The sequence below is a fragment of the Lepisosteus oculatus genome, chromosome 1, assembly GCF_040954835.1.
Source record: "Lepisosteus oculatus isolate fLepOcu1 chromosome 1, fLepOcu1.hap2, whole genome shotgun sequence".
NCBI classification, from domain to species: domain Eukaryota; kingdom Metazoa; phylum Chordata; class Actinopteri; order Semionotiformes; family Lepisosteidae; genus Lepisosteus; species Lepisosteus oculatus.
In genome coordinates, this window is record NC_090696.1 from 73,656,276 (window position 1) to 73,681,777 (window position 25,502).

At 37.1% G+C, this 25,502-nt stretch overlaps 1 protein-coding gene across 3 annotated transcripts in view; it reads right to left on the reverse strand.

Moving 5' to 3' along the window:
• Nucleotides 1-25,502, reverse strand: part of gpm6ab (glycoprotein M6Ab) — a 76,792-nt gene that overhangs the window by 30,673 nt on the left and 20,617 nt on the right. Inside the window, exon 1 of one of the 3 annotated variants that reach the window (XM_015345796.2) lies at nt 21,464-21,954. The exons of 1 other annotated variant lie outside the window; for it this stretch is intronic. In XM_015345796.2, coding sequence (XP_015201282.1) covers nt 21,464-21,500 — 37 coding nt within the window. In that variant the 5' untranslated portion in view covers nt 21,501-21,954. Of the gene's footprint in view, nt 1-21,463; nt 21,965-25,502 lie in introns of those variants that run through there. One more of the 3 variants, XM_015345798.2, reaches the window with a different exon arrangement.

Genomic DNA, 25,502 nt, shown 5'->3' on the forward strand with positions numbered 1-25,502 from the left:
GATTTCTTAGGAAGAGGCAAATAATGCATTACTGTCTAAAAGTTTTGGCGGACTCAAGGGGTAAATTTCAAGATTAGCATTACTGTACATGTGTATACTGTATGTACTCCTGGATTGCTAGAATAAATATGCCCGTGATTTCTGCTTTCATTATAAACCTTCTGGTAGCGTTTTGTACTTTAGTGCAGATTTTATCAAGATATCTGCATTTCTTAATCTGTGCAGTTTGGAATGTGTTCCTCCAGATCAATTCCCAAACTCTTCATAGCAGCCCATTCTAGATTACTACAGAACACTGCCCGATAGCAACGGAAAACACATGGGAACAGAAAAGAAAATGGGAATCTTTATAAAAAGTGGTTCTATGGTTTTTGCTTTATTTATCTGCATATTTGGAAAATATAATATATGCATTGCTATGTTTTTACACTCGTCTCACATAACTCTTTCTTTCATACCTAGAGCTTTTAAAAGTCTTATAAAAATAGACACTGTGATCATCTGCGTGTAAAAGATGGAAGATAACACAATTGAAGAGTGATGTAATATCCCTAAAACCTGACTGGAGATGCAAAGCAATGTGACTCAAGTTACCTTGGTAACCATTACTGTAGATGAGGTTGTCAAAATGGGTTAGAAAAACATAGCTGAACCAACAAAGACTTTAAAGAAAGCTTCTCAAAATGACACATTTATCAATTGTTCGCTTAGACAAAGGATTGTTTTGTAAAAACAGCACAGCTTAATCTGAATGTAAGCAGTTCAACAGGACATTAAAAACATGAAGTAGACAATTTTAACTTGTTTTATTAAATCCTATGTGTACTAAGTTTTTAGAAGGCTGCGTATTTTATGAAACATGCAAAACAGATTAATTTTTTAATGTTAGGTGTTTGGGTTATTCTGTCATAAAACTGTTTGTGGAAATATTATCCATGGAAGAGCAGACTATTCACAGTGATGTGATAAGCTAAGATGCCTGGAGGCATCTTTTAAACTACAATTATTCATGAAGTTACTGCACATATGGGGAATCATATGTGCTGCAGCTTTATATCCAGCTGACAACACATAAAGACATGGCTCATTTTAAGATTTTATTTAGCAAGATAAGAAATTCATGAATATAAATTTATTATTTCTGAAAAGTGAGTTTTTTTTTGTCAAATAATGTGTTCACAGTGTTCAGTCTGATATCCAGGAGTGAAGAGAGATCCAGTATGAGGTTGCTCTGATTTCTTAGCACTTTCACAGAAGCCTTATACTGTATAACCAACCCAATACCACTGGTAGAGGTGGATAAATCTAAAGGTTTCCACTCAAATAATTACATGCATTTATAGATGGCGAATCTCTGTGATTGGCTTATGAAAAGCATGGGCCCCTTTAGAAAAGCTAGGGTGAAGAAAAAAAATGTAAAACGAGCAAATCAATGTTATAATGAAATTTTGTGAATTTATTCCATTGCATTTGTTCTTCATTTTCTTTATTGTTCTTCATCAAATTTTACTGACATTTCAGCCTAATTCCTCAATGATTTCTAGTGTACTGGAAAGTAGGAAATGGTGATTCTAATGTGTCTGTCATGAGCACATGCAGTAGAGAAGCACATGACAGTTACTGTATGTAACGGTAACCTGCTCAGTGCACAACGAACACTAGCATTAGCAAGAAAAGATGGTTCTAGAGTGAGAGTGCTCATCTTACTGCACTTTAAAATGTTAAGCGGGCTAAGTTCTCAATTGATCTGAAGTCTTGAGTCGCATTAGGAGTACGCAACTACTGTAGTACATGAAACTAGTATGCAGGCACCTGCAACAGGTCCCTGTGCAGTGAGCAGGCTACAGAAGTGATGCCACCCCTCTCAGAAATCTACACAGTATAGGATTCTGGGCAGAGGACCCAGGCTTTTGGTACAGCAGAGTTCATTGCCAAGGAGTGGCTCTGTGACGCTTTGAGTCCTCGGGCGCCTGGGAATGCATCCTGGCGGGGGCAGAGGAGAGCTGCACGCATCACACACAAGAAGGAAGAGGGCTTGAGATGCAGAGATGCAAAGAAAACACAACCAAGACGTGCGTTTATGGAAGCAGGGTTTTCCTTCACCTGCTATACAGTAGATAACTTTCCCTCTGGAATATTGTGAGATCCAAAACGTACAAATTTCTCTATTTGTTTGAGTGGGTTTACATACCACTATAACAGCCATGGGAATCCCTTTACATAACACCTTAGTTACTACAAATTGAGCTAAGTATGCCCACAGATCTGAAGAAAATCCTCTTTGTTTTGCTTAATTCTGTAGACTGGCATGCTGACCCATTATGACATGCAAGAAAAGACTAGTATACTGTACCAGTTTTCACTGAAAACTGTTCTTCACACTTTCACTGAAGCAGTTGGTAAAATTAAAATAGAAGTTCTGTTCTGTTTTATTCAGCACTGGTATTTCCAGAGGAAAAACAAACATCAAGTACACTGAAGAATACACCAAAAATACGAAGCATGCAGTTCCCACATCATAGTACTCCCCAATCTTCCACCAACTCTCCCGCCTGCCTTCTTAGCTACAAATCAATAGCAATTCCAGAAGGGACAGAGGTGAAACAGTAAAAACTGCTAGAGCATGTACAGGATTAAAAATCGTTTTTAAATGTCACATTACAAGTACAGTATGCACATACAGTATTTAAAGCATGTATATACAGAGGAGGACAATTCAAAAAATAATTTAGGAAGAGTCCAACAAGTAAGGGAGTTACTCAGTGATTTCTCTTGGGTGCCCCTAAGCTACATTTGTTGCAAAATCTCTTTCTAGTCCACAGTTCTGCCAGAATTCCCTATAGGCAGACTGTAACTTTGGCAGATGTCAGCTTTCAGTTCGGCTGTGAAAGGTTTAATCACAGAAACATCTTAAAGCAAAGTGATTCCCAACCAGCCTCCCAAGGGGATACAGAATCTTACTTTTTATGTTACTATATTAAGTGATGTACTGCAGATTCACCAGCCCTGAAATCAATTAGGGATTGCTATTTGTTTCTTCAGATTATTAGCTCTGGTATAGGACTTTCAGTAAGTTATATACATCTCAACGTCAACTTCATGCAAAAGACAGCAACCTGACTTGGTACTGTACCCCTTTCAGGCAAACTTGTACATCCAATCATTGAGATCCACCCATCATCACAAAGCTGCTTACTGTAGCTCCTGTTAAGTGTAACAGCAAGCCCAGAGCCCATCACAAAAGCACAGGATGCTAAGCCACATCCTGCATGGGATGCCAGTTCATCCCAGGGTGTGCAACCACACTCGGACAATTTCAGGAGACTGTAGGACCCAGAGAAAACCCAAGCAGAGGTTGATAAACTCCACACTGAAGGCACCCCAGTCCAGAATCGAACCCGGACTCAAGTCATGAGGCAGCAATGCTAACCTGTGATCCAACTGTGAACCTGAAAAAAAAAACCCACCCGGTTTAACTAAGCTGTGTTACAATTCTGTTACATTGTCATGTGTCTGATCCTCAGATAATAAAATCCTAAGTTTAATGAATAGGTTTAAATAGTTTAACGCTCAAATCACTAGTAATGAAGGTTCTGTAGAATTACTGTGAATTACAGCATCTAGAGATATACGTCAATGTTCATATTAACCCTTGCTCTGCCCCTGCCCTAAAACTTACAGTATTCTATCCTTACAGCATATCCTATCTCACTGAACATGTACAGATAGCTAATTAACTATTTATCAGTTCTATAGGATGTGAACAATTGATAAAATCTTAAAGATTCAGAGAATATTTATAACATTAAAAATGTCAATTAAAGCCACGCTTTCATGAGATGTTTTCATAAATATATAGAATACAATAAAAAATGAATAAGAATAAGAAAATGATGAATTAGTTTAGCACTTTTTCCTGGTTTTTTTTATTAATCTAAAGTATTTCAGATGTTACAGTAAATTGTTCATTTGTATGAGACATCCATGTGTAGTTTCGGCCTCACGTGAAGACAATCGACAACAGTCTTGATTTTCTATGGATTTTCATTTACAGAAAATGAAAACAGCTTTTGGAAACAAATCTCTCTAAAAATGTTTTGAACAGTTTTACACTCATTATAGACAGAAGATATAAGTGTAATGAAATTTCAAAATTGTTATCAAAGTCTCAAAGCACCCACTTAACATAAGGTGTATTTTAAACGTCTGTGTACAGTATATTGTGTGTCATTACATTAGATTGTATAAAAAAGAAATACTAAGACCCATCTCAATATTCCAACATCTTTAAAAAGCACTGCTTAACAAATCTACTCACATTATTTTTCATACCCTTATTAACTGTCATACAAATCTGATGTCTTCTCTTGCTAAAGGCACATTTGCTGAATGCTCAGAAACCACTGCAAAACAACTACATTTGTAGTCCTAACACTTTTTTTCCTTGTCATTATTTTTGTATGCATTTAACTTTTCTAAGTGGGGAGGCGATCTATAAGCTTGCTACTGTACAGTATGTGTTATAACAAATGATTATCTGAACAAAATGATTCAAACATAATTAAGCTGTGGCTTGACCCCTGAACTCAGGTACTGTATGCCAGCCCAAGATTACATAAAGAATTAAAATCTCACTTTGTGATTCCCACGTGTGTTCCCCCAAAACAACTCAAAATCACTTAAACACCCTTTTTATAGATACAGTATCTGAATTTGATTTTATACCGAGTTGGCACCTAATACACACTAATTACACTAATACTAAAAAAAGTCACCCAGCCAAATTTAACTATGTTAAAGCTTAGATTTACAGCACAGAATAAACATATATTCTGCAGTATAGCAGTGTTAAATTGGCAACGTAACACACACAAGATTACATAAGACAGAGAAGACAAATATTTATGATGGTTAATGTCATGAGCTACTAATGTGAATGTACATGTACAGTACATATACTTTAATGCTGACTTTTCACAGTGCTCATCTGCATAATTTCATACATGTTTTGTTATCTAAACTTAACAATGGCACAAGCTTTAGGGTACCTTTGAGTGCCATAAAGGTTTACAAGGTGCCAGAGGGAAAAACTTTAATTAAAAAACTTTCGATGTGTGGTGTTTTCTTTAATAGACAAATCCTATGGAATGTGTTTAAGCAAACTTTAGTATACGTGGACAGGATTAAAAGATTTGTATTTTCATTCAAAATAAAGACATCTATTAGTCTCTGTGCAATACTGAGTCAAACTGCTCAATGAAAAAAATAGAAAATTACTGCATCAGAATAATAAGCTTAAACTCTTAAAAAAATATCAATTTGTACCATAATCACGTGATCTACAGTAAATAAGCCAAGGACCACTTAAAATTAGCCCCAACGTGTTAAAAGATTAAATGTACTTCAGGCACATAATTTTCTCCTTGGCACAGAAGAAAACTATGCATCAATCAAGCAGAACATCCAGTATTATTTATTAATAATAACAACTCTAACTGAAACTTGAACAGAGTGGAACTGTTATGATGCATTACAGTGGCCTTAAACGTCTACACAAGAAAATGAATTACAATTAAAAACAGTTCCGCATGGCAGTCAGAAATATTACATTAAATCAGAAATGTATGAAACTGCAATTAATAACAGTCAGAGTCAGAGATGACATTTTTCATGCGACGCTGTAATTAAGCAAAATCAGCACTCAATTACATATTTGAACTGATTCAAATATAAGCGATCATTTTAAAATGGCCCTAGCCGCTCCTTGTGGTATAAAAAGTGGAAAGAGTCCTTCCCCAAGACAAAGGAATACCAGCCCCCTCCCTTATCACCCCCCCCCATCCCTTTCCCATCTGTCAGTGCAATGTCGAACAGGCAACATCGGGATTAGTCTTTCCATTAATCCATTTAGGGTCAGAGGTTGTAATTATCTAATGGTTAGTTCTTGGGGAAAGAAAAGAGGCTGTGAGTTGAAGACAGTATTTTATACCACCCATTTGGAAGGATAACATAAAGCAATCCGATCCATTTTTCTTAGTTCAAACAATATTCAGTATTAGCTTCAAGCTCATGCATGGATACACGCAACCAAATCTTTTACATTGAGCACAAATTGGCTTTCCTTATTAACGCAACAACCATGTCAAGTTGAGTAGCACTGTGCTGGAATCACTCCAATTACTCAAATACTTGGCCTAAGTCTTGCATTTCTAGCTCATATCCACACTGTTGTTCAGACAGCGTTTTCATCTCTTTTAACATTTCTCACATCAATTCAGTTCTCTCAATCTCATGCAGAACCTGCAAGTCATGTGTTACTGTATTGTAAATGCATTAAGAACTGTTTGGACAAGTTCTGAGCACGCTGCAAACTCATCTGCTCAATGAAAACTAAAATGGATGAGTATGCCAATTCTGTTGTATTTTTTCTATCCATTGTCCATCTAATTATAAAATTGAAAAAGCTTGCCCTTAAAGAACTTTAGTGGTTTGGCTCCTGAAAACATTCCCTGTAAGCCTACAATACAAGTTGTTTGTCATTTTTGGACTCTTCAGTCCACTTTCAGCTCCCTGAACTATGCTCTGAATCCCAGCAGACAGTGCTTTGTGGTGTGTTGCTGCAAGGCTGTGGTGTGATCTCCCACCCACTATTACATCTTGAAAGCCAGTTGGCACATTTCAGTCAGGACTTAAAATTCATGTTTGTGTGCTAGTTTTTAATACTGTTTAAATGATCATATTACATTTGTTGTATCGAAGTGTTTCTAATGTTGTGGCTATTGCTTTGATTTACTGTCTCAAGCCTTGCAAGTCTGTACGATGAAAGATGCTATATAAAACAAATTTTAACTTGTGGTGTTCGGGATATACCGTACTGTATACTGTATTGGTGTTGGCTTTATTCAAAACACGGCAACAATGAATGCCTTGAATGCAAACTGAATAATAAACAGCTGAGAAATCGGCAAGGTTCAGTACCTGACAACAGGTATTCGAGAAGTAATAACCGAGAATGACCGAGAATGTGCTCTGCATGCTGCTCATTCACTAACTTTGTTCCTACCCCCACAAGCCAGCAGGTTTTGAACTCCACAGGCTTCTGACGGCTCTGTACATGGTTAATCGACCAATGCAGTCGCCATGCCAACGAGAGCTGCAAATTCTGAGAATAGACTGGGTACTTTAGTGCAGTGACCCAATTACTGTATGTCAACAAATTCACTGGGACAATAGTGAATCAGACACATTACAGAGATTAAGCTTTAGGGGAACCGAAGAGCAGCCGGGGCATCGAAGCTCAGACACTGATTTTACCAAGGGTTAAAAAAATCAATCTTACCAGCTGAAATTGTTACTGTAATCACCAAGGATACTCGAAAACTGACTAGCATTTTTAAAACCTTCTACGAAACACTGCATTGCATTTGCACCAAAGAGCTTCCACACCGCCCTCAATAAGCTATTATGATCAGCAGAGCAGCATCACGCTTCTTGGTGAACTGTAGTGCTCGATGCTGCAATGTAAAAGCTACTTGATTGAGACTGTGCCTGACTCAGAACCTCTTCAGAAAGCTGAGCCGTGAATCGTTTACTGTGCTCCTTGATGCAAAGCTGTACACATATTTAGCTATATCCACTGAATGTTAGGGGGTTTGTTTTGGGATACAGTGAGGTTTAAATTGCATACTTTCAAACTGATTATATGGGAAGACGTCAATTTAATGGAATAATAGGGTAGAAGTACAGCCTGTTAATGGCAGGAGTCCTTTAAAACAAATAAGAGTTTACACAAATATACCCGCACACAGTATGTAACCAACATTGAGCATAGAAACATGAAGTGCCGATGAAAAGCCATACAATAATAAATAAATCAATAATGAATGGAAAAAAAATTAAACTTTAGAACAAATCAATGCTTATATGCATTCTTCACTTTAGGAGTTTCAGGTTGGGCACAATTATGAATTGGAGCTGAACACAAATCCTGGTTTTTCACGAGGTTTTTAAAGAGTTTTCTAAAAGGCTCCACATTCTCCATGGGTGCACTCACCGATCTGGCACAGATTCTCTTTTTAATCACTCTATGGCATCCCCAGCAATAAAAATCACCTAGCTTCTTTATACATTTGAGTTTCTGAGCTACATCAAAAGAACACTCTTTCTTTTCTCATCACCGACTGTCCAGAAAAATAATCAAATACAAACACATCTAGAAGTATCTACTGTAGAGGACATGTGGACCAACGTGAGTCTGTTGTTGACGGGTGATGTAGACCCCCCCCCGCTGGACTGCCAGCATCCACAGATTTTATCAATTGTTTACAAAGTGCTTTGGTTGAAGGTCCATGAAATCAAGATTTTGCTGTATTTACTCCAATAACTGTTGTATTTTTTCAGTTATTTATTTTTGCGATTTTCTACTGCAAACAAATCATTGGTAAATCAATTTCATGATGAAAAATGTCTCAGACTTTACAAGTCACTTTATTGGAAGATAAAAGTGCTTTCTCTCTGTCATATATGAAGTGTTTTAAAATGATCATCTGCAGATTGAAATATCAACATATGCATAAATTAAAAATGTTACAGTCTCATTTACGTACTTAGTTTCTTCTTCTGTTAAATCTATTCTTCTATCTATTATTTTTGTCCTACTATTAAATTCATATACAGTACTCATTACAGTGTTAAGATAAATCGGCAAGCAGACCTTTCCACTTGCAAATCCCTGACCTTACCACACTGCAGATGTACAGAAAAGGTACTTTATAACTACTGCACAACAAAACTTTAGTAATTCAGTGACCTCCACTGGAATGCAAATTATACCAATCTTTCTAAACACAAATTAATAGTTTTCTAGATCTTATTTTCTCATTAGTCACTACACAAACTACAAGCTGTAAAAACAGGTGCATCTTTCAAACCTGACAAGACGAGGCAGTTATTGTTAGGACTTAAAAAGTAAGAGTATAGAGCTATGGACAGCTTTTCTAAAATGTGAAAAAGAGCTTTTTGCAGTTCTGCTGTTAACTTTTGTCTTCTCCTGTATTAGAACTCCAGGAAACAACATTCGCAGTAATGCAAGTTCATGAAAGGCAAGTCACACACTACATTTGTGGGTTAAGAAGAGCTGAGTCTCTCAAGTCTTGAACTATACTGTATATAACAAAATCATACGACTGCTAGAACATTCATATGACTGCTAGGTAATTAGGCCAAAATAATAATGTTTATATGTTTTTAATGGTCAGATGCCAATTTACTTCACTACTGAACTATATCGAGTCTGTCTCCTTTGCTCTCAAAGTGAAAGTAAAGAATTTCTGAATGGCTGATGCCACATAAAGAAATGAGGTTGTATACAGAAAAAGTGTTATAATGGTTGTTAAAGCAGTCTTGAACTTGAATTCTTGTTCATGCAGTTTTGATATGGCAAGTCAATCTTGAAATCTTAAATGTAAGTAAATTATGATAAAAGCAGTATGTCCTTTAAGCTTAACAAAACAAAGCAGTGAGATAAATCCTCTGAAAAAAAAAACAATTGTTAGGATAACCGGGCCAGGAAGGATTGGCTGTTTTTCATCTTGGGGAGACAGGCGAGATGGTGGGGGGATGGGCCAACAGCAGGGAGAAAGAACCATATTAAAATTCATCAGTCCTATTAACATACAAAAGGCTTTAGCAGTGGCGAATACAGAAAACAATTAGAGAGCGGAAGGTTAAATGCTACTGTGGAACAATATCTAGTAGAATATACAGTATCTACAGGAGGTATGAATACGTGAAGAAGAAAAGGAAGTTTAAATGTTGCACACAATAACATATTTAGCTATACAGTATTCTTAAATATGCCAATGGTTGTGTGGGCCCTTCGATGGACTAATGTTACATCCAGGGCACAGTCTCTTCTCATTTTGATCCTTTGCGTCTGTAGTGCTAGGATCCAACCCTCTATTAGATGAAGCAGTGACAGATAACGTATAAAATGGATGCCCATGCAAGCAATCATGATGAAAACTTCTTTTTCACTTGTTTTATTTGCTTGAATCACGAAATAATTTAAAATGCCCAAATTGCCTCTCTAAATAAAAATGCCAATTTTAAAAATGCATGAAATACGCAGAGCTGGATGTGTTTTTTACATCAAACGTGGAATTCCTTTTAAGGAGCACCAACACTTTTTGACTGTTACTGTTTAGTTTCAGTGTGAAGAAATCCATTATTTTCTCCATTAAAAAGGAAATTCATTTTTACACACATATATACATACAAAGTAACAGACAAACATTAATAGTAATAAATAAAGCAATATTAATCATAATATAGTAATCAAGCTATAGTAAAAAAACTACTGTAAATCTGTAAATCTACTACAGATGTTGCCAGTATAAATAAACAATGAACCCTAAAGACAAGACAAACTCACTAAAATTTTACAATTACAATTTTAGTGTACTTGAAAAATATATACAGTATACTGTATATACTGTATGATAAAATGCACAACTAGTGGGCATGCAAACACCTAAGATCTGATGATGCACGTGATTTGTCAGTGCTGGCTAAAAACATGAAATGGCTACAGATCCTTTTCCAAATCCTTCTCTGTTCAGATATAAAATATTAATGTCGTTTTCTTTTATTTTTAGCCTTTCATGTAAAAGATCCACTATTCATTAATAAACGCATGGAATGCTAAAGATGAAAGAGGCAGTCGAGAGATAATCAGGTGTGAACCTGCCTCTCTCTTGCAGAGAAGAAGGATGGTAGTGACAGTAGGAGATGCACTGGGAGCAGAAAGCACACAGATGGCACAGATACTGTGCACAGCGGTTCAAGTTGAAATCATTCTTAATTCTTCCACCACTGTCTCCTGCTTTTTCAATGTTTAATGACTGTGCCAGATGGAAAAATCTATCTGACCCAATAACAAAAGCACAGCTGACCTAAATGGTCCTCTTAAATTAAAACATTCCCAGATTGAAACTGCTACAGCCACATGATGTACTGTATATGTGACTAATGTGAATGTGTATTTATTTGAAACTGATAATGCACAGAGTGTACATGTATCAAAAAATAAGATCCTCTCATTTAAGTCACAATACCATCCCAGATATAAAAAAACAGACACATTTCACCTGAAAAATACACCAGCAGCCTCAAGAGAATGCTGCACCATTCAAACCAAACAATATTTCTATCATTTATTCTTAGCTGGAGCTTTAAAGCTATGCTGCCTGCTACCACCTTTGGTCTTTGTTAGCCCTTGTGACTGACAGACACTGGCTGTTTGCAGCCAGGGATCACACATCCTATAAATCAATTTGAAGACTTGTCAGTCAAAACCTGCACTTGTGAATGACATTTAAATCACAGTTCCCTCACACCTTCCCAAACACAGTCAATACCCAGGGACGGCCAGCAGGATGTTAGCAATGAGAATGAGATAAATGCTTTTGTGCGAAAAAGTAAAACAGTGCATAGAACAGACACAATATTACACAAGCAATCTCAACAAGTAGAACATTTGTGGTTTCTTTTATCTGCCAATTCAGTGTACCAGGCAAAACTCACAGGGTGGTGTGGTGGATCTGCGGCTAAAGATCCATGCCTGTGGTGGGGTATCACGCGGCCGGCAGAGGAATCCTGCTCTGTCAGGCCCCTGACCAAGGCCCTTAACCCCAGCTGCTCCGGGGGGCGCTGTATAAATGGCTGACCCTGCACTCTGACCCCAAGCTTCTCTCCCTGTCAGTGTGTCTCATGGAGAGCAAGCTGGGGTCTGAGAAAAGACAAATGGCCAATAAAGTGATCTTATCTTAACTGATGATGTTTAAATATTTGAAAAAACACTTGTAGTATGCATAGTGTTCATATCAATGCACAAACAGTATACTGTAATTAAATAAGCATTTGTTAGACATTTGTTAAATTGTTTTTAATAATAAATATTTCAGGTTTGGTTAAAAAAGCAATCCATTTTTCTCATCTAAGAAAATGGGAAATGGCACTACCAGAAATCTTGTACTGTTTTATTGTTCACCTCATTTTTAAATTATTAAAGATATGCAGTACTTTACTGGGAGTTTTTTTTAAATGTTTTCTTATTCTAATTTAAGTGTCAAAAATAGTTTCAAAGGTTGAACTTTTAGGAAATAAGTGGCTTAAACATAATAAAATGTTTTGTGCATTTAGCCTTTTATAGAGGATTCTAGAAATTGACATCCCACAAGATGCTGAAAGCTTTGTGCATTCAATACGATGCACCGTCATAGCTTCCTGCTGGTTGGAGATGAAGAAAACATTTTTCAAGTGTGAAGTATGTCTGCTGAAAATTCTGGCACCCTGAACAGTAATTTAATTGCAGCATGAAAAGGTACTGATCTGTGTCCCTTTACAGGCTAGATGTACACGTAAAGGATTATAAAAATATGCTGTCTATGCACATTTCTCTAAAGTGTTTGAATTTCATAATATAATTTGTAAACCATTGTGTTGTGATTGAAAGAACAAGAGGTCCCTGCTCACACAGTCTTATCGAAGGGGGTGCTGACAGACATCATCCTGTGTGAAGAAGCCTTAATGGATTCACGCAGCTTTGCTTTTAATTGGGCTGGTGCTGGTGTGAGAGCCTGGGTTACAGCTGCCTCTCTCTCTTGCACCTCTTTTGAAGGTTTCAAAGAGTAATCATAGCGTGTCAATCACGGCTAGATAAAAGGTCTGTTTCTGAGCCAGGCTGACAAAAAGAAAATGACGCACTGTGCAGAGGACTGGCGAGACGTCAGATAGGTGAGATTTCATTTTCTCCACACAGGTACAGTATAACCATTCCACTGGTTGGTAGAATATTACATCAGTTGTGCAGAATGTAATAAAAGTCTTAACACAAAATACCTTCTTATATCCTCTTTTATGACATGTGTAAACATCATAACAAAAATCCAGAGGCACTGCCCCACTGCTTGGTGTGCTGACTACGTGTTGAGCAAGTATTACCAATTATTTCTGCATGAGCGTGCATCTCCAACATGCCCACCTGTAAAGCTATTCATCATTTGACATGTTGCTCATTTTGCGGCCCTCGAGGGGAGACAATTAATTAGAGGATCAATCACCCACCTCTCAGTGATGTCACCCCAGGCCAGCAAGAGTCGCTTTTTGCTGGGAAGCCAGGAGAGCTGTGACAAACACATCTGAACCCTGCCATTGCACAGTCCCAGACACTAGCAGCTAGCATGACCTGGACTCTAACAAGCAACAGTGGGATCAGGCAGACATGAGTGAGCATCTCGGCTTTTAACTTCACAGGCTGAACTACTCGGGATCACTGAGCGAATTATTTTTAAAGTCTTGCTCATTATTCCACTTCATACCTCGACCTTGCACACCTAAGATTCCTGGCGAGCAGTTATTCTTTTGCATAACCTTTTAACTTTGACTAGGAGGGGACCTGAATCAGGTATTCAAAATCCTCAAAGCCAATAACAATGTCAACCCAATGGAGTTTTCAGAACAACATGTAAAATGCAAGTCAGAGGACACAGGTGGAAATGACGAGGAAGTGCATTAAAAACCAAGAACAGCAGACAGCTTTTTACACAAAGAGCTGCGGGAGTCTGAAACAAGCTACACAGTCATGCTGTTGAAAATTATTTTAAGAAACTGCTGAATGAGATATTTGGATCAATAAACTACTATGAATCAAATTAACTTGATGAGCTGATTTTCCTCCACTCATGGAGGAAAGCTTTCTTACATAAGACTGCAAATAACTTCTACTGTATAACCAGAAATAACTAGCAAGCTTTTTACCATCTTAAAATAGGAAATATATTGAAACAGCAAAACCAGACGTATTTCCTACTATTTATTTCCTATTTCTGTTTTGAATGGAGCTTCACCCTAACATATTATGGATGTCACATCAGAATTGCGGAATGACTCTCTTACATTGTATATAAAGCTGACTAGACTTGTTGAGGAAGAAAAATTAAATATAAATAACACGCATAGTCAGTACAGTACAGTACATAGCCAGACAGGATTATGAGCAAGAAGGCCTGAAGCTAATATTTTTTTAGATCCCTACAACACTGAATGCAATCTACCTCATTGCAACAACATTTGACTGCATACGGAATCAGAATCCATATACATCATTTTCATTTAAAAAAACAAATGTACTGTATATAAATTTAGGGTAGGTTATGTACATCAGGTAGCTAACATATCAAGCTTTTAGATCAAGTAGATGTTTTCTAAATACAGCAACGTTTAACAGTGGATATCATGTTTCTCATAATGTAAATGTAATTAAATTTGTTAGAAATGAACACTAAAATTCCAATCTTCTCGTTAAGCTGTGTTATTGTGGGCTGCAGCCAAAGACAACATCAAATTGATTGCTTCATAACACAGTCCAGATAAAAATACACTGGGGAGCAGTAGAAGTATCTAATAATCACAGTAAATCATTACCTTGATATCTTTCTTTTGAAAGGTTTATGTAAGAATTTGGAAGATGTTCTTTGAGGCATTCATACCATGCAACTGACACAGTATTCTTGTTTAAGGATCCCAACATTAAAGGAAATGCTCATAATAATATTTTTAAATTTCTCTAAAAATGTTTAAACCTGACAAATGATAACACCCACTGTTTATTGAGCAAACCTAAAAACACATACTACTCCAGATGTGAAGGATCAGCAAAGTCATGTAAAACAAATCCTTTAAGCACTTTTTTCCAAAGCCTTTTTGACATGGTAGCTTTCTTGAATTTTTTCACCAACACACAGAAAATGTGGTGCTAATAACATGAAAATAACATGAAGCCCTTGCTTGATAAAGGGAAACACTTTTTTTTACTTTATTATTATTTTTACTCACTGACATGAGTTTGGCTGTGCAACACTGCTGTACCCTCAGTACTTTAGAGCAATTTTTAATTTAAGGATTTTAACAAGTAAACAGTTAAGTATTTAAAATTGTTAATCAAATTCAATTCCCTGAAAATGCATCATAACTCATAACGAGTCCAATAATTATTAAAAATGAGAAAATCAATACTTTTGAAGTTACCATACAGAACGTTTTGCAAAGTGAAATGTTGTGTTGGGTGTGGTATTAAAAAAGTAAAAGCATATGAGAGTGGGACAGCATTTGTCTCTGACCTTTTGTTACCAACTGCCAATATCTGTTATATTGATCCACTCACTCAGAAACAGTGTCACACACAAGATGAACACACTATACAGAAAATTGTTTCTTAAATATGTGCTTTAGTTCGTAAGCACCAATCAGAGAAAAATCAAGCATAGTTTACAATTTTCTTACAAATGAAAGATGCATCATTTGTCATGTCATGCAAAATGTTGTAGTTGCAAAAACATTTCAAGAGCAAAGAAAAATCCAAAGAATCTAACAAAAATAGCAAGGACAAAGTACTTGTGACACCAGGAGTGATATACTGTATCACTTCACAAATGCCATGCTAACCAATACCCTTATTTCTACAGAGAGTAATATTTATCGAAGTGTTGAGGTTTGCCTTTTCTCTGCAGTTTTTATTCCTGAAGAATTCCCAGAACGCTTTAGACCTTTGCAGGTATTAATGGAATTGCCTTTTTGACCACTGCAGTGAAGCACCTCTGGGATGCTGTGTGGTGTCCATTTTGTATCAGCAGTCTGCTACACGATACATACTGTACAGTGGAGGAGTGAGGAAGTAATTAGCCAGCACTGCCAACTACTGTATACTGGAGGGGAAAATGTACATACTTATAGGAAAGACAAGTCTAGAAAGAGCCTATGCCATACGCTGCTGACCAAAATTGATAAAATAAAGGCAGAATTCAGTTTTAATTGTTTGAGGCAAAACCATCTAAGGACCATCCAGATACTGCATAACCATGACCACTGTCTTAAGGTTGGTGTCTACAGAACTGAGAAGAATCCTCTAGTCAGCACATAAGATCTGCATTTACTATTCCAGTCTCACCATATGTGTCAGTCTGAGGAGGAAGAAGCAACCATCACATTGAGGTGACTCCCAGCACATGGAGGAAAGAGCTGACCCTTCCAGAGTGCTGCCAGACTAACAACATTACACTTTGCTGCTGCTGCATTCATTTGCTCCTACTATTCCCACCAGTGTCTGAAGGACTCCTCCACACATTAACCAGCAAACCCTGTCTGTCTACCTTTGGGGTCAAAGTGCAACACAAAGAGTAAATCATCTCAAAGCTGATCAGAAAAAAATGTAAACTTGGAAGATTCACAAGGGCAACTTTGGTATTCTAAAGTCAGTACAGGGCAGCACTACATTAGGTTGTGCAGTAACTGGTAATTGAAACTGGGTTCCATAAATGTGGGAATGGTGTTTTAATCTAGAGTATGTAGTGTTCAATCTGTTAACGCTGCTAGTATTTCATTAGTATAATCTTGTAACAGTGACTTGTAAAACTGCACTTTGCAATGTACAGTATCACAATGAATTCGAGCCCAAGCAGTCCAGAGTACTCATTGTTTACCTGGTCCTTGCGTTTCCTTTTTCCATAGCAATAAAAAAGAAACTCACTTTGCTAATAACCTTGTTGTTCTTAAATATTTTTGACCATGCCTAGACAGAAGGAAGGACTGAAAACACTGTTTGCATATCACAGGGCTCCCTTTCATGACCTGCTGAGTCCTCTTGCACAGCCACCTTGAGGTACATGTCCTGAAGGAAATCACACACAAGCACGTCACATGTCCCTGCTCCCGACAACTCTCAGACGTTTACTGACGTATACTGAAAGCAAGTGTTTTTTAACTCTTTTTTCAACAGGCTCATTCCCATTTCTGAAATGTGGAAGGCAAAACTAAATAAATGCATGAGAGCCAAAGGCAGGACACTGATCACCATTATAAGAAGGCAGGATGATTAATCTGGGATGCATTGGCTTTAAAATGATAAACCACATGGATATTTAGGCCTTTTATTAGCTTTTTAGGCAGCATGGTCAGGTGTCTTGCATTCTATATGAATGCTTGCCTACCAGAAGAGCTCTGTTAACAACCATGCAAACTTCAGGGCTTTTAATAACCTTTTTCTGCATTCTAGCATGTCATTCACTCCTTTGATGGTACACTGTAGCTCCACCATGTATTAAATAAACCTTTCCAATACTGCTGCTTCATGCAGGCATATGAGAAACGAAGCTACATGACAACTCCCAGCACTTGCCCTTTGTCATACATAACCCCGATAACCAACAATATAAAACGTATGAACCTAAAATGACAGGGGGTAACACTAGCACAATCACAGTTTAATATTATACCAAAACGTTCCTCTTGACCAGTGATGTGGAGAAAAGGATAACAATAAAACTAACAAGTAACTGAAAATCTGCCTCTGACATCACCCTTCTCAGAACATATTTTTTCTCAGTTGCACATCTGCACTTAAATTAATTTAGCAAAATCTGTTCTGATACTGTAGAATTTTACTTTCTAGTACAACACAAAATCAGAATTACCTGTAGAAATGACTATCCCTCATAGCTGACTTTGGACATGTTGGATTTATTCATGTAAATTGCACACAATGAGTGCCCACCGATTTAAAGGGTTGTAGAGCAAATACATTGTTTGAAATTCTTGGTATTAATTTTCATAGTGCAATTCTTTATTTTCTTCTATACCAATATTTTAGTGGATTTTGAGCTAATGAGCTTTCATACTTTAAATGCAACAAGGTTACTTACCACAGGCAAGCTCAACAGTAAGCTCAATGGGTCCTTTTAGTACAACACAAAGGCCAAATCAGATCTTGTTTAAGATACAGCCTAAGCTTGAAAGTGCTCCTTTCACTATTAACAGACAGCACTGTTTTAGAAAAAGTGGACGGGAGTTTGGAATATTGGACTGTAGCTCTAAAGGCATTTACACAACATAGGAAAGCTCCTTAATTTATAGAAGTCTACCCAATTCTATGAACAGACAGATGAGTGTACTAAATATATTTTTTTCTAATGTGCCAAAAGCCATTGCTGAATTACCTTAAAGATATGCAATGGGAAACAAAAATTACAATATTACTTGGAGTTATCAGGATAACTATAATTTTTCAGGTGGCAATACTTGCAAACCACAAAAACAAATTCAAGGTACTGTACTGTGCTGTATGTAGTAAACATAATCTGATTGTCCATTCATGACAAACGAGATACTTTGTCATGGAAACATCCCTCACTTGAACAGGCCTGCAGTATCTATCTACAATATAAGCTATAAATGTAGCTAACAATTAGGTTAGGACATGACTGAACACAGTGCATTTCAGGTTTACAAATGTGCTTTTCACTTTTCTTCTCGGGGTCAAAAGTTTGTACTAATGCCTATCTTTACTGCAAGAAATACTTTCCAATATTTCCAATGATCTTAAATCAGTTACACGTTATCTCATAATACAATTAAATTAAGCGCTGTCAAGTGATGTGTTTTAACCTATAAACCTGTCTGCAATTTTAATACAAGCCCTCAACAGATTTGTTGAGATTTGTTAATCAACAAATATCAATGCCAGATCAATTAGACCACATCAGTTTTGGTCAGATCCTATTCTCATGTACTGTACATCATTCTTTAATAAAGGAGCTATTTTATTAATCTGCTTCTGCAATAAATGAGAGGTGATTGATTTGATTGATGCATTTTTCCTCAAAAGCCACTAAGCCAGTGTAGTTTCAGCTTCTCTTCCTTTCGATTTTAAGTTACACTCAAAATACAGATGTGAGTTTTGAAGATTTACAGTCCATGGTAGCAGACTAAATCACTCTCAAATCACAACAGAAATGAAATACGACGCAAAAAGGCACTTCTGTTTCACTATGCAATATAGAGGAAAACAACGTAAAATGTTAATTAGGTCTCCACAATTGAATGCTGTCTTACTGTAAACAGAAGCAAAGCTAGAATCTATTTTACAGATGTTGTAAAAACATTAAATAAGAGCTGCAAGGAGTAGTACAAACCAATAAATATACTGTACATTTTCTTATCTGAAAGGTTCAAATATTTTCTTCAGCAGCAACAGAATACTCAACATGCAAGATCATGACTTAAAGTGTGAGAACCACAATTTCTGATATTGCCATTTCTCAATTTACACATCTACAGCTAATGTCATTTTTGTGTTATAGTAGTGATCTGCATGTCAAATGTTATCTGTCTTCCATCCTGTCTATGCATAAGAGTCCCGGAATGCTTACGACAATGGTTCATCTGTCTGTTGATCCACTTAAGACCACTAAAGACGAAAATTAATCTGGAGCACTCCGCCATCTGCTAAAGATTAATGTTTTATTTATATTTTCTTAAGATTTGATGGACAAGCAATGTGACAGTGGACCACATTTTTTCCCAGGGGGAAAACCTAGCAGGCACTGGTTTAGTGTTATTCTTTTTTAGTGCTCATCGCCATTACAGTCGGTCTCACATTTTTTTTTTCCCTTCTTGAAAACAACGTCATCGATGGAAAAAACAGAGAGTGCTTGACCTATTCATTGCTTTTTGCCCTCTTGTATTTTCATTACACACTTCTCTGAAAATACCCGCATTGCTTGCTCACTTGATTTGCAGAACATCATACTGTAATCTCATTGTGATCAAGCAGGCATCGTGCGATTTGTCTCGGTTCTTGGTCCATTGAGGAAGTCACCATGACGAGCAGATAAGAAATGACGGTGATCTAAAAATGCCATTGTTTTGGGTTGCGTTGAAGCGAAGGCTTTCATTATTTCACAATAAGCACGATAATTACTGGCCGTCCTTAGAAATGCATTATGATTTAATTAGATTGGTAATTGGTACAGGTGGTACTGAGGTTTGTCATTAAGCGACTCCATCTTAAAACACACGTTAGATGATGAGCATCTTCTCAGGACTAACAGGTGTAAGAGCTGCAATATAAATCCATCAGCAATGGCTTCTTCAAAAGCCAATGAGCATGTCTTGGGCAATAGACCATAAAAACAAACAAATGCATTGTACTGAAGATGCATATTTTACAGACGAGCGTTTCAGTGCAATTTGTTTTCCTTTATAAACTCGCATATGGCGAACAGACAGCTGTGTTTTTAATTTACCATCCTCCCAGACAGAAGCAGAGATCAGGATAAAAAAAAATCTGAATGCTTAAAGCTACCCTATTTTTCATAAGTGGGTCAGTTTTAATGAGCAAGCATAGCAGTTACTTAAAGAATGGTACAGTGTACACAGGATACAGTAATTGCAGCTCTCTAACAGTGAATATTCTTGATTTCTCATTTCTTTCCACATGCAGACATTTTTGTTAAGAAATTAAAGACATGAAATAATGAAAATTCTAGAAGTACAGTAACACTGGTGTGGGGGAGGAGGCGTGGGTAGGATCTGATAATCACACAGTAGCTAAACCTGGAACTCTGGTCTCAGTCTTTCTGCCAGAAAATGCTGTATTGTTTTTTTTTTATTATTTGGGCTTAGTTGGTTTCTCTTTTGTAAAACGCATTTGAAAGCCTCCAGGGAGCAACAAGATAAATGAAATGTCTAAAAATAAAAATATAGTTCATGGGTAGAGGAGTGAAAGGAAAAGTTAACACAATCCCTGACCCTAAGCATCACAAGCTACAGGGCTCAAAGCAAAGTGTTATGTTGTGAATAATGTGTTGATCATAAAACATTATTCCTGAGAAACGTATTTAGATCTACTTGAAATGCTGGGAAGATCTGGATACACATGCACACGTTATTTATGTATATTGTATATTACATAAGCAAAGGAATCCATATTGCTTTGGTATATGTTACAAATATATCCATACTGTGTGCAAACGTGCAAATTCAATAGACATATTCTTTAGAAAACCTTATCTTTTTAAGCACAGACATGAAACCACAAGTCATATTCCAGCACCACATAAAGCACTTTTCTGTAACGAGCGTTTGAAACTTAACAAAAACTACGAGGGTTGCCAAGAGTTAAACTGAAAAGTCAAGGCTAGGTTCTGAATAATTGCTATATTGTTAGAATATCCTTAGAGGAGTACTCCCTAGTTCACTTTCCTTCAGACTCCTTTGACCCATCTAGACAAGCGTGAAAACATGAAACAAATGAAGGCTAACAAAGGCAGTTCTCATGGACCATCCATACACAGGATGCAAGCGAAGAGCTGTTTGTCCTGCACACACTACTGTGCTTAATTAGAATTCAGCTAGAGAAAAATTAGCAATACCGCACCAAACAGATTCCACAATTTTCCCCAATATTTCCTCGATAGATACCATATATACAGTACACAATGTCTCCCATTCTACTCAGTTTGCTAAATGCAGAACACACACATGCATTCCTAGGCAAGAACAGAAACAAGATTAGCACTCATTCTGCATACAGTATCAAAAGAGAAAACAGCTATTTTATTTACAATACCTTTTTGTGTCTGCCCTTCTTCCATATTTTCTTCCATTGTGTTTCTTTTTACCTTGAAGTGAAGCTGCTACACAAAATTCAATAGAGCCCACAGTATGGTATTTTAAACCCTGTTATTTTTCCCCTGAAAGCTTCCACAGCAGTGGCTCAGTAAACTCCTCAGAGCTTAGCTCAGAGACTCTCACACTCCCTACTTTGCTAGGAGATTGCTTGTCAACTGTAATTTCATTCAAATTACTCTTCCGTGAAGATTATCAATTTTTCTTCTCGACGCTGTCCATTGTAAGCCACTGTACACAAGTATTTAAGCGACTATCCCTTGGAATGTGGAGGTAAAATGAAGCTGTCTGTAAGGGAAAGAGGCATCCACGCTGAACAGAGAAGGTGTTTAAAAAAGATATAGGGGCTTGTGTTGAAATAGACGCTTTGCATTAAAAACAGCCCTCTGCACAGGGAACAGATGGAGGGGTGTATCTGAATGAGAAGCAGACCACCAACCCATATTCCCCCTATTGCTTAGAATGGAAAATCCCAACATGCTGTGGGGTTTTTTTTCATGCTGCATTAACTGACTCTCACCAAATGAACACATTGCTGTAAAGAAATAAAAACGCATTTTCTCTGGATGGCTATTTCTAAATTTCCTAACTAAAGAGATGCAGAGGCAGAACAATGAGAAAAGACATTCTGTCACAAAACCCCTGATCATTCATAAATTTGCCCATTGTTATCCTGTGACAAATATACACTAATCAGGGTTCTCCTTAGGAGATCGGGTCTGTGAACCCTGGAATAATAATTCGGTGATGCCATATTGCTTCCCTAATCTTGGGCTATCAACACCACTCTGCCATGTGTCATGTCTGAGGAAAGGAGATCACCTTCTTACACCACTGAAATATACTGTATTGGTAGGATGCAAATTTCAAACACTGAGTGCGCTAATAATATCACAGGCTCGCTGAGCAACAACCAGAGTCCATTAAATTATTTATTAATGAAAGAAGGACCATTAATTACGATAGTGTAGTCAAAAATGCAAGCAGAAGTGTCTGTACAGCCTAGCAACAAGATAAGCGGAAGATGTATGAGCTAGCTTATATGAATACATTAAAATGATTGGTTATACACCACATTACACAGTGCATATCATTAATATTGCAATGCACAAGAGGCATTATTATTGAACAGTTTTACCCTAGGCAGTGTGCTGCTATCAGGCACCATAAAAGAGTAACGCAGTCAAACATACCGAAGAGGGGTTGAGTAAAAAACACAGAAACAATGGACGAGAAACACAGCAGTGAGGAGAGAAAATGCCATCGACATGAAAAAATCTATACTGTATGTTAAACTGTAATTTAGTGTCCAAACTGAAAGCCACGACACAAGAGCTGAGAAGCAGCAGTGCTTACTGCCACATCACCATGCTGAACCACTTTGTAAAACTGCAGAGCATAATTTTAATTTTACATAGTGTATAATTATTAGCTTCTGAACTTGAACATTAGAGTGACATCAATGTAGTCAGTCTGTGTTAGAATGAAGAGGATTTGTCTAACTGACAGCATTTACTGAATATTTCTACCACAAACAAGTCATTTATTTACATAGTGCATGCACTTAGCAGATAGGATTACAATCCAAGATCTTTTTTGACACCGTCAGCACATGTATTTTCCATTGGCAAGGCACTTGATACAATTCTGACATTACTTTCAATCCAGAAGGATTTATGTTCCTTTATTATTGTCAGATTGTATGTCCTTATACAGCAATTTATACACAGAGCATTCTTCAAAGGTTCATTCTTTGACTGTTGTAGCATGATCTCAGATTAAACCTGTTGTGAAAAATATGGATGCATTTGACTTCAGCACTCCCTTGACTGAAAGGCAACTCTTTACAATAACTTATGAAAGTTTCTCTCTCCATCCCACACCTGAAAAAAACAGCTGCTGAAGAATTTAAATTTTCATTGGAAACTTTGCTCATCGCCTTCCCAGACTATCACACACACTTTACAAAAAAATCCCTTCCTACCATTCACAATCATGGCTGCAGATGTTGTATGCATCCTGTCACACAACACTAGTAGTGTATTAGTAGTATATATTGCTCTAATCTTGTTAATTGACTCAGAATCTTCTCAAGCATATTTGTATAGGTTTAAATCTTATTTTTCGCTATTGTGTAAAGATCTGTTCTACCGCATTGTTAGTAAACTGACAAAACAAGGTGAGCATTTTTGGTGCTTTTCTTCATTGTTTAAATGACTTTGATTTCATCTCTTAGCATAGATTCGGGGCCAAAAAGAATGCAAAATGGCTGAAAATAGAATGATGGTGTCTAATGTATATACTGTATCCTATGTCCGCACCTGGGAAACAAAACCTAGCATTCTCTTAACTAACGATATTTTTGGCTGTGTACCAACCCTCTCTTTAGCTTCAATTTAACCAGGTGTCTACTGTCTATACTTACCAAGCTATTTCAAAATGTTTAAGGGGACATCAGTCCAGGTGCAAAAAAATGCTTCTGGAGATCTACAGTATGACACAAGGGAGTACTAAAAGGTTAAATATAGTTAATGCTGGAGCTGAAAAAAATTAGACATCAAGTGCTCACTAAAAGCTCTTTTGGAGAACCTTTGTGGTTTATTGATTGTTCAAGACATTTATTATATAAATATTTTTTCCCCAAATCTCTTGTAGCCTGATTTGAAAAATACTGTTTTTTCTTTCCAAAACCACAAACAGGTTTCAGTGGTGTCAATTTCATTACAAATGATAAAGATACCCCACATTTTATTTCATGTAACTTGAAACCACACTCACTCCACTGAAAACCTCTGAGGGGAAATGAATCAGGAAGCAGCATACAGCTCATCTGTGCTATCATTACCATTACAGACAACATAAAGTGTTCATATCTGAGCTACATTATGTCATTGGTCAGATATGTCTGGGAATCTCCAAGCCCCAGAACACAACTGGCTAAGTGCTACCCAGGAGTTACTGTAGGCAGGGTACACAACATTGACCCCTGTACTTTCCTTAGGGATATAAGAAAGGTTACAAATGAGAGGAAAGAATTCAGCCCATGTACTGTATACTGGGTGATAGTTAGCAGTTACTGTAATACTTCCAAAGGTCTCATATACTGTAGCTGTTTCTTAAAAGAAGCCAGGTTTATCAGCTATGAAAACAAAGACGGTTTGCTTTTTCTATACTTTTTTTATTCCTTTCTTTCCTCTGTTTCAAGGGCCTGACTTACTTAATACTAATAATTTGGACAAAATATTAGTGTCTGGTAAGTGGTGATAACTCCATGTGGTTGTAGCCATACTCAAAGGCCCTACTTGGTGAGCTAATTGCATGCAAAACTGTTCAATGTGGAAATCAGAATTAGCATGCAAATGCTGCAGGGTAATACAGCTGATGTTGATTCACAGTAGATGAATGGGAAAAGCAGGTGGCGTTAGTTTGGATATGGATTATAAAGAGAGAAAGAAAGAGATGTAGCAAATCAGACAGCAGTCTCACCGTGCTGTTTGAAGTGCTGCAGTCAGTCATTACACATAATTCAAGACAGTATGAAGTCAGGCAGACATACAGGAGCAATGTACGTGATGTGGATATTTTTTTACTCTAAACACAGAAATCAGCATACCCTTCTACCAATTTCCCAATAGAGTTTAGGGCTCTGGACAGAAAAGTGTAAGTTCGTGGGTTCAAATTCTGGATGGGACACCACTGCTGTGCCATTGAGATAAGTACTTCACTCACATTGCCCTGTGGTATAGATGCATAAATGGGTACTCTCCAGGTGGTCATTGTGAATGAGCTTTTGTTCTCAATTGACTCATCTAGTTTTATAAAGGATTAAATAGTAAATGGGATTGTACAGTATAATTGATGCTACTTACCTGAGCCAAGTACCACCATTTAGTAAATCAGGTCCCTAATGTTTAATTAAAACAGTAGCAGCACCACAATAGATGATTCCTGTCACACTCTGCCTTGGGAAGGTGTGGTTA